The 10,424-nt window shown below is 43.4% G+C and overlaps 1 protein-coding gene and 2 long non-coding RNA genes across 3 annotated transcripts; 2 read left to right on the top strand and 1 right to left on the bottom strand.

Annotated features, from left to right (window-relative positions):
* Positions 1–352: 352 nt before the first annotated feature.
* On the top strand, positions 353–1,788 carry LOC112076886 (uncharacterized). Its single transcript, XR_011477949.1, has 3 exons — positions 353–1,093; positions 1,300–1,352; positions 1,702–1,788. It is a non-coding gene; the product is annotated as an uncharacterized lncRNA (long non-coding RNA).
* Positions 1,789–4,410: 2,622 nt separating this feature from the next.
* Positions 4,411–4,680, top strand: LOC139026197 (uncharacterized). The gene is made up of 2 exons (XR_011477947.1): positions 4,411–4,519; positions 4,565–4,680. It is a non-coding gene; the product is annotated as an uncharacterized lncRNA (long non-coding RNA).
* Positions 4,681–4,945: 265 nt separating this feature from the next.
* cunh19orf53 (chromosome unknown C19orf53 homolog) lies at positions 4,946–8,195 on the bottom strand. Its single transcript, XM_024143532.2, has 3 exons — positions 8,065–8,195; positions 7,227–7,282; positions 4,946–5,732 (listed from the first exon to the last, which is right to left on the bottom strand). Exons 1-3 carry the CDS (start codon positions 8,144–8,146, stop codon positions 5,568–5,570), a joined length of 303 nt encoding a protein of 100 aa, XP_023999300.1. The 5' UTR covers positions 8,147–8,195; the 3' UTR covers positions 4,946–5,567.
* Positions 8,196–10,424: the final 2,229 nt, after the last annotated feature.

Consider the following 10,424-nt stretch of genomic DNA (forward strand, 5'->3'; position numbering starts at 1 on the left):
GTTATTAGCTGTGGTAGTAATATTGTGTATGTATGAAATGTGATCACCAGGAGGGTTCGGTGGCACCTTAATTGTGGAGTTATTTGTGTTGTGTCTCTTTTCTGTTGGTATTATTTTGTTTTATTTTTTCTTTTTTGGTATTTAGTTATTATCTTAGGTGGATTACGCGTTATTCATTATTTATTTCATTTTTTCTAAATCTACATTTGTTGTCATGGTTCCAGGTGTTTGTTGCCATTCCATTTGCTCCGTTCCAGCCATTATTATGAGCCGTCCTCCCCTCAGCAGCCTCCACTGGTATGTAGTGTGTATTTTATTGTGTAGTGTGTATATGTAGTGTGTAGTATGTATTGTGTAGTGTGTAGTGTGTAGTATGATTGTGTAGTGTGTAGTATGTAGTGTGTAGTATGTAGTATGTATTGTGTAGTGTGTAGTATGTAATGTGTAGTGTCTAGTGTGTGAGGATGCGTCATAGTTTTCAAAGAGAGACCGGTTGATGTGATTGTCGAAGCAGAAGGTCGATGTGATTGTCGAAGCAGAAGGTCGATGTGATTGTCGAAGCAGAAGGTTGATGTGATTGTCGAAGCAGAAGGTCGATGTGATTGTCGAAGCAGAAGGTTTGATGTGATTGTCGAAGCAGAAGGTCGATGTGATTGTCGAAGCAGAAGGTCGATGTGATTATCGAGCAGAAGGTTGATGTGATTGTCGAAGCAGAAGGTCGATGTGATTGTCGAAGCAGAAGGTTGATGTGATTGTCGAAGCAGAAGGTTGATGTGATTGTCGAAGCAGAAGGTCGATTGTGATTGTCGAAGCAGAAGGTTGATGTGATTGTCGAAGCAGAAGGTCGATGTGATTGTCGAAGCAGATGGTTGATGTGATTGTCGAAGAGAAGGTCGATGTGATTGTCGAAGCAGAAGGTCGATGTGATTGTCGAAGCAGAAGGTCGATGTGATTGTCGAAGCAGAAGGTCGATGTGATTAGATTTTTAGATATAGAGCACAAACTAAATGTGTGTGTGTTCCAGAGCAAAGGGGATGCGGGTGAAGTTGAGCCACCTGGCTGACAAACAGGAGTGGACACATCACAAACACAGGTAGCCTGTCTGTCTGTCTGTCTGTCTGTCTGTCTGTCTGTCTGTCTGTCTGTCTACCTATCCACCATTCTACACCAGTGAGCTACTGCAGTCTTGAGTCACGTCAGGAACTGTGGGATGTTTAACTGACAACAAAGTGATCATTTCATCAGAACTTCTCCCTAATCTCTATCTTTCTCTCCATAACCTCATGACTCTCCTAAAAGGGTCCATGAGGACAGGACTCTTCCGGGTCTGGAGTCTCTACTCAACGGCAAGAGTAAGATCTAGTCCATCTCTTCTCTCTCTCCCTCTTCTTTGTCCCCCTCTCTCTTCTATCTCTCTTCCTTTTCTCTCCCGCTCTCATTCTTTTCACTCTTTCTTCTCTCTCTATTCTATCTCCTTCTCTCTCTCTCTCCTTCTTTCACTCCCTCTCTCTTCTTCTCTCTCAATCCCTATCTCTTTCTCCTCTTCTCTCTCTGCCTCTTCTCTCTTTCTCTCCTCTCTCCTTATCTTCTCTAACCTCTCTCTCTCTATTTTCTCTAACTCTCTCTCTCTAATTACACTGATACGTTTCCGTGGCAATGTATAGTTTGACTTGTTGAAATGTCCCCCCTCCCCCCTCCCAGTTGGCCAGAAAGCTTTCCTCTGGTTCCTGCAGTCTGAGTTCAGTGAGGAGAACCTGCAGTTCTGGTTGGCCTGTGAGGAGTACAGGGTTACCCCATGGCAGCGGGGGGCCAAGGCCAGTCTATGTACTGCCAGTACATCAACCCTGGTTCACCACAGGAGGTAGGTGGAGTGTTGTGTAGATGCTGTCTAACATTGTATATACATTTTACAGACGTTGTGTGAAGGTTGTATAGACATTGCTTGAATGTTGTAGAAGCAAGTACGCCTTGTCTGAGCCAGAACAGTCCAGAGGGGCAAGAGCCCCCCATTCTCATATTTCTGTAGCTTAAGGAAGCTTGATGTAAAGTACACCCCTGGACAGGATGCTGTGAACGTGGTACAGGCGCTGTCTGAACACTGTGTGTGATGTCGCCAGGTGAACCTGGATGCTGAGACCAGGGAGGCTCTACTCTGAGAGTGATGGAGGGCCTGCAGGCGACACTATTCCACGAGGCCCAACAACAGTCTACCACCTGATGGCCAAAGACTCTTATCTGCTTCGCCTCGCTCCCACACTGCCTGGAGGCCCTTAGGGTTCCTGTAATACTCCACAGCGCCACTGCTGCCCCGGAGGACCACACAACATAATAACAAGCTGTGTTTTATAACTACATTAGAATTATATCATTTTTATTTATACTCAAGTCTTAGTAGAACACTCATATGTGAGTAGTAAGATGTTTGCGTTTATCATAAATGTGGAATAACTATGGTATGTGTCCATGCAGTTCTTAATCAAGTGTTTTGACAGGAAATGAGATCATGAGTATTCTAGTCAAATCAAATTGGTCACATATACATTATTGCAGATGTTATTGGTCACATACACATATTTATAAGATGTTATTGGTCGAATACACATATTTAGCAGATGTTATTGGTCACAACATATTTAGCAGATGTTATTGGTCACATACACATATTTAACAGATGTTATTGGTCGAATACACATATTTAGCAGATGTTATGGTCACATACACATATTTAACAGATGTTATTGGTCGAATACACATATTTAACAGATGTTATTGGTCGAATACACATATTTACAGATGTTTTGGTCGAATACACATATTTAACAGATTGTTATTGGTCGAATACACATATTTAACAGATGTTATTGTCGAATACACATATTTAACAGATGTTATTGGTCGAATACACATATTTAACAGATGTTATTGGTCGATACACATATTTAGCACGATGTTATTGGTCGAATACACATATTAACAGATGTTATTGGTCGAATACACATATTAACAGATGTTATTGGTCGAACATATTTACAGATGTTATTGGTCACATACACATATTTAGAGATGTTATTGGTCACATACACATATTTAGCAGATTTTTGGTCACATACACATATTTAGCAGATGTTACTGGTCACTACACAATTATAACAGTGTTACTGGTCACATACACATATTTAGCAGATGTTATTGCGGGTGTAGGGAAATGCTTGTGTTTCCTAGCTCCAACAGTATATTCTAACATTCACTGAGTAACTAGTCTTACTAGATGCTCTTCTGTAGAGGGAGTTCTAACTGTATTACTATTATAAACATGTATGTCCCAGATCATGTATGTGCCCAGGATTACGTATGTATGTGTCCCAGGATTACATGTATGTGCCCAGGATTACATGTATGTGCCCAGGATTACATGTATGTGCCCAGGATTACATGTATGTGCCCAGGATTACATGTATGTGCCCAGGATTACGTGTATGTGCCCAGGATTACATTGTATTGTGCCCAGGATTACATGTATGTGCCCAGGATCCATGTATGTGCCAGGATTACATGTATGTGCCCAGGATTACATGTATGTGCCCAGGATTAATGTATGTGCCCAGGATTACATGTATGTGCCCAGGATTACATGTATGTGCCCAGGATTACATGTATGTGCCCAGTATTACATGTATGTGCCCAGGATTACATGTATGTGCCCAGTTACATGTATGTGCCCAGTATTACATGTATGTGCCAGGATTACATGTATGTGCCCAGGATTACGTGTATGTGCCCAGTATTACATGTATGTGCCCAGGATTACGATTGTATGTGCCCAGTATTACATGTATGTGCCCAGGATTACATGTATGTGCCCAGGATTACGTGTATGTGCCCAGTATACATGTATGTGCCCAGGATTACATGTATGTGCCAGGATTACATGTATGTGCCCAGGATACATGTATGTGCCCAGGATTACATGTATGCCAGGATTACATGTATGTGCCCAGTATTACATGTATGTGCCCGGATTACATGTATGTGCCCAGGATACATGTATGTGCCCAGGATTACATGTATGTGCCAGGATTCATGTATGTCCCAGGATACATGTATTGCAGAGTTCATTGGATCGCATGCTGAACTAGAGTGAAATGTAGCCTAAACGAGAACCTGTCTACTTTATGTTGTGGGGAGGTTAGGGCTGTACATTTCCCCTAACTTTACAGAAATCCTGGTTGGAAGATTCCCTGTCTCTGAATGGAGCTCCTCAGATCTTCCCTGTTCTTCTCTCTACTGTTCTCCGTCTGTCCAATAAAACCACCAAAAACACAGTTGAAAAAGCAAGGCGTTACCTGAGCATGTGCTTGACTGAGGTAAACACACGCCCGGTGGAATTTCACACTGAGAGCAAAGCATCATGGGAGTGTAAACATAGTGTGGGAGGAGAAAGTGAGACTGCACTAAAGAGCAGCTCTGAGGTAAAGAGGAAAGTGTATGCACACAAAACACCTGACACAGCCATACACAGGTCTGGATAGGCCAACACACACAAACACCTGACAGCCATACACAGGTCTGGATAGGCCTACACACAAAACACCTGACACAGCCATACACAGGTCTGGATAGGCCTACACACAAAACACCTGACACAGCCATACACAGGTCTGGATAGGGCTACAACAAAAACACCTGACACAGCCTACACAGGTCTGGATAGGCTACCACAAAACACCTGAACAAGCCATACACAGGTCTGGATAGGCCCTACACACAAAACACCTGACACAGCCATACACAGGTCTGGATAGGCCTACACACAAAACACCTGACACAGCCATACACAGGTCTGGATAGGCCTACACACAAAACACCTGACACAGCCATACACAGGTCTGGATAGGGCTACACACGCCCATACAAGAACAAGACAAAAGAACTCTGTTGCGTTACAAAATGTCCACAGCTTTTTATTCACGCCCTTTGCATTGGAATACAGTATATGGGAGAAACTTGTGTCTCAGTTCTGAAGACAGTGCAACACAAGACAAGAATCACACAAAAAATACTCGATGGCCCCTTCAATATACACGACAGAGATCACAAATGTAGACCGTTGACTATCTAGGGTGCATCTCAATATTCTTCTGTGGCATCCTCACGTTCCTCGTCTCCTTTCCTTGTCTCCTCGAGGCGATAGCAAGCAGCCAAGTCTACCAGTAAACTCACCAAATACTGACTACTATAGCACCATCTATTGGAGACTTGGATATTACACTCCTCCGTCAATAGAGGTATATGACTTCATGTCAGTCCATTCAGCCTAGCAGGAGTGCCAAACACATTGTATGCGTTCCAAATGCCGCCCTACTCACTATACAGTGCACTACTTTAGACAGTGCACTACTTTAGACAGTGCACTACTTTAGACAGTGCACTACTTTAGAGCCTTATGGGCCCCCGTTCAAAAAGTACAACACTATATAGGGAATAGGGTGCCATTTGGGAGCCATAATGAACTTCTATCTAGCACAGCGAAAGCAGTCAGAGCAGACAGACAGAMTAACAGWGKGTGTTTATTTGGAGGTGCTGGGTGCAGGGTGGTTGGGATGATTGTTTCCTTTAGAGGGGGTTGGTTTCACCTCCGCTCCCTTCACAACACTCAGCCTCTTGTGGAGTTTAGTACTGGCTCTGTGAGTCACCTCTTCCTCTATCTTGTTCCTGATCGCCACCTCCAGGCCCTGGGGGGAACAGCAGGGGACATGGGATTAGGGAGCAGCCACTCAGACGCAGCCACTCAGATTCATTCATGTATGACGTACATCATTGCCTAAAAAAAAGCATTCCTCACCTCAGGACATTTCAATGGGGGACTATACAGGAAAATAAAGACAAATAAGCACACCATGTCTAAATAAATACACCATGTCTAAATAAATACACTATGTCTAAATAAATACATCTGCATTGATCTGCGTTTTTGTCCGTCAAAGTACAACTCATCTCTACTCTTTCAGATGAGTCGCGTAATAAGAAGGACAATTTCTGGGTGATGTCAGGGTCCAGGTTCTCTGAGAGGATTCCATCTGCAGACAGTGCTGACTATCCCAGTGCATGTTGCCTCAGATGGTATGTTCCACAGAGACAGACAGACCGTAGTGGATTCTCCTCAGATGGTATGTCCCACAGAGACAGACAGGCCTGTTGGTGGATTCTCCTCAATGGTATGTCCACAGACGACAGACCGTAGTGGATTCTCCTCAGATGGTTGTCCACAGACAGACAGACCGTAGTGGATTCTCTCAGATGGTATGTCCCACAGGACAGACAGACCGTAGTGGATTCTCCTCAGATGGTATGTCCCACAGAGACAGACAGACGTAGTGGATTCTCCTCAGATGGTATGTCCCACAGAGACAGACAGACCGTAGTGGATTCTCCTCAGATGGTATGTCCCACAGAGACAGACAGACCGTAGTGGATTCTCCTCAGATGGTATGCCCTCAGAGACAGACAGACCGTAGTGGATTCTCTCAGATGGTATGTCCACAGAGACAGACAGACCGTAGTGGATTTCCCTCAGATGGTATGTCCACAGAGACAGACATAGTGGATTCTCCTCAGATGGTATGTCCCACAGACCGTAGTGGATTCTCCTCAGATGGTAGTGCCACAGACAGACAGAACGTAGTGGATTCTCTAACCTTCCCCAAAGTGTTCACTTCCCTTCATGGAGTTCACTGTAAAAGCATAGAGTTGGTGTAGGCAGTGGTTGGAGGGCGTTTCCACCGTCCACGACGAGGAGAGAGGGGTGCAGATTCAGAATCGGGACGTAGCCAGCTGAAAGAAGTAGAAGTGTCCCTAAACCCAGGAGAGGGCTGAGACGAGAACACCACGGGAAACTGGCCACCTCCATTTCACCCTTTTACGGTTTTATAATCTTTAAGCGCCAAACGCACAAAAACCACATAGAACATCTTCATTATCAAAAGGCAGCGGGTAGAAGTCAATAAACCCACAAACATCTTAAATGACTGTTCTACGTGTGAATTTGATTCTATAATCTTGAAGCCCATTCAAAACCAGTATGGGACTGGATCTTGGAAGTAAGGTGAAATGAGCAGTCACTTCCCCATCGTATACAAGTGTTAGCCCCCAGGCAGAACAGATAGATTTGAAACCCTCTCATTACTTCGTAAGGGACAGTATGGGCTGTCCTGTAGCTGCTGTCTTACCTTCTTCAACTGCTGTTGCTGTACCACTTTCACCTTCTTTGGTGCAATCGTCCTCCCTGTGAAACAACAACCAGTGAGGGTGAGATCTGTAACCAACAACAAAACCTCTCTGTAGATATTTATTGACCCCCTTACAACACACCGTGGTTAAAGGGGCCAACAATAACAAAGCCAACATCCCGTTTCTGTTTTGGTAAATAGTTGAGGGATGGTTCTGATGGGTTGAACTATGCTCATCGTGAGGCATTTATAAAAGTTATATTCTTCAAGAATCGATGGCTATAACCTTAGTTTAAAAGTCAAACAATGTATGTAGCAATTGCGGATTGTACCCTTAAGCCAAACAGATTCGTAACAAGTACTGTAGCAAAGTACTTTAAGCAAAGTTTCCATTTGGAACAGCCCATAAGGGGATCAAGGTTAGCTAGTTGGCAGGGGAATAGGCCAGGCACTGTGTAATCTTTGTGTGGCTGATAATGCTATTACAAACCTCCCTATAAATAGCTATAAGCTGCCCTACAGTTCTCCTTCACAAGCTGGCAGCAGGGCCAGTAAGTAGGCCTAAACATTGGGACAACTTTCGAATGTGTCTTGTTATACACATGCAATGGTATGCGATGCAATTCAAAATATTGTGCTATGATGAGTTCCATTTGAGGGGGCGCCCGCACCCTTCATAGTCTAGTTCCCACGCAGTTTTCAATTGAAACTCTCCTCACTGAACGGTGTTTGAGCCAGCATGTCTGCCGCCACAAGTCGCAAATACTTTGAGTATATATACGAAGTCCAGGCGAAATCGCTAGAATACAAGACATCAACCATATCACTCTGAACGTACCTCCTTTTCTGGGACCTTTGATTTTTTTAGGTTTCTTGGCTCCACCGGGTTGCGCTTTGAACTTCTGTTTACCTTGCGCCATCTTGCCTCGAAGCTGTTTTCACCGTATTGTTCCAGACCGGATGCAGATGGGCGTTACAACATGGCATTCTGGGATACTGGAGTACTGAGGTGTGGAAAATACGAAAATAAAGTCTCTCTGGAAGATTTTTTGAACTGAATCAATAAAATGTTTGAATTGTGCCAAGTTAGATACATTACTTATTTAACATGTACCTTGACATGAAATTAATGTATAAATTAGATAGGCTATCATTGTATGTACAAAGAAATGTCCCACGACCTAAAAGATACAACACAGACAGCTGTAATGTTTTTGTTCACTCTTTATTGTATTGTCGTGAAAGAGAAATCTCTTCTTAATTCAGGTATGCAGTTTACAGCATTATATTCATATACATATTAAAAAAAACATCAATTTTTGATCTATTTCCACATGATACAAAACTAAACCCCAGATATGAATATAAACAATAACGTAACTACACGTAGAAAGAGGCCTTCTCATCGACTACACCCCTACCCGCACTAATATCACCAGCCATGCTTCCTATTGGCTTATTCACAAACACCCTGTCATCAGGACATTCTCCCGTTGGTTGAAATCTCAGAGGGAGTAGAAGTGATGATAGCGTTGCATTTGGCACYTCATTTGGCATCTTCCTCACCCAAGACTAGACTCATTAGGCCATGGTCCCGAAGTATCCACCCTTGCATACTACTTAGTATGAAGCAATTCTGCCCGTGCATACTAGATAGTATGCTAGTGTGGTTATTGGGGACGGAGAATAAGAGGGAGGACAGAAGGTTTCCTACAAGTACACTGGGGATTTACTGCATCTTAAGATACCCTCAGTAAAGAAAGTAGGAGATATTTTACACTATTCAATATGGTGCCCTGTCTAGATCTAGTATGTGTCCAAATGTCACCCTATTCCCTATATAGTGCACTACTTTTGACCAGAACCCTATAGGGCCCAGGTTAAAAGTAGTGCACTACAAAGGAAATAGGGTGCCATTCGGGACACACACTTAGCCTGCAAAATACACAGATAACCTCTGGGTGACTAACTGGCAGCTAATTCCGATAAAATGTCTGGATAGACTACGTTTAATCAGTGTGTGTGTGTGTGTGTGTGTGTGTGAGATCGAGGAGGCCTCTCAGTGTAGTCTAATTAACAACAGTTTTATCACTAAGAATCACGATAATAACAAAACTGATCACAGCCAAACAAGAGTAGCCTGGTTGCCAGTCTGTTCGTGCCATCATTACACTCTTTGTCATGCCAAACAATGCCCCGGAGTACAAGGGGTGAAATGTTAACACAGAACAGCATCTAGTTTCCAGTCAACAAAAAAAAGTCTGATAAGTCTGTTAAGAGACAAACGGATTCTCGTACCCTTTAAAAAAAGTTTTCAGCGTAACAATCTACGGATGGCGACAAAGTTGCTACATTGTTCTCAACCGTTAAAACTCTCCCCTCTGATTTCTTCCAGTTCAGTTTCTCAAAATAAAAGACAAAGGAACCCAAAAACACAACAGTGGTGTTTGATTCTAGACCCTTATGTGGTTTGACAGCCAACAGCATCGTTGTGAGAGGAAGGGAGAGAGGGGTAAGTTTGACAGCCAACAGCATCGTTGTGAGAGGAAGGGAGAGAGGGGTAAGTTTGACAGCCAACAGCATCGTTGTGAGAGGAAGGGRGAGAGGGGTAAGTTTGACAGCCAACAGCATCGTTGTGAGAGGAAGGGRGAGAGGGGTAAGTTTGACAGGGAGAGGTTGGGGATGGAGGGGTCTCTGTTCTACTGCGATTCTAGAATGTGGAACAGTTGACACTATGGATTCTAGAATTCAAATAATGTATTATTTTTTTGACAGGAAAGTTCTGGATAAGAATGCCTGGTGTGGACCAGAAACGGTCCAATGGGTGAGGAGGAGGTGTGGTGTGTTTAGAGATCAGAGATTTCTGAATGAGGGATGATGGAGTAGTAGAGTAGTGGATTTGGGGATGTATTTCACCTTTGACCTTTCAGACTTGCCTGACAACTCAAACTACTGTACATTTTCCCCCTGCTCTATGTTGGCTACATACTTCAGTCAGACTGCCATCGTTGAAGTAGTTTGTGGTGATGTCAAAATGAGAGGTGTTGTAAAAAACAAAGTCATCAGCGATTGGATCATCTCTAACCAATCAGAGTATCAAAGCCAATTATGATTTTTCAAAATGCCGCCTTTCTGGCCCAAACTATCGGTTTCTGGGACCAATCAGAATGGTTAGAATGTGTTTGCGTTCTAGAAATC

The sequence above is a fragment of the Salvelinus sp. IW2-2015 genome, unplaced genomic scaffold, assembly GCF_002910315.2.
Source record: "Salvelinus sp. IW2-2015 unplaced genomic scaffold, ASM291031v2 Un_scaffold4102, whole genome shotgun sequence".
Taxonomy (NCBI): domain Eukaryota; kingdom Metazoa; phylum Chordata; class Actinopteri; order Salmoniformes; family Salmonidae; genus Salvelinus; species Salvelinus sp. IW2-2015.

Coding starts and splice junctions, on each gene's coding strand:
- cunh19orf53 (XM_024143532.2), bottom strand. CDS start 8,146: ATGGCGCAAGGTAAACAGAAGTTCAAAGCGCAACCCGGTGGAGCCAAG. Junction 7,283..8,064: donor CAAAGGTCCCAGAAAAGGAG/GTACGTTCAGAG, acceptor GTTGTTTCACAG/GGAGGACGATTGCACCAAAG. Junction 5,733..7,226: donor AGCAACAGCAGTTGAAGAAG/GTAAGACAGCAG, acceptor TGTTCCCCCCAG/GGCCTGGAGGTGGCGATCAG.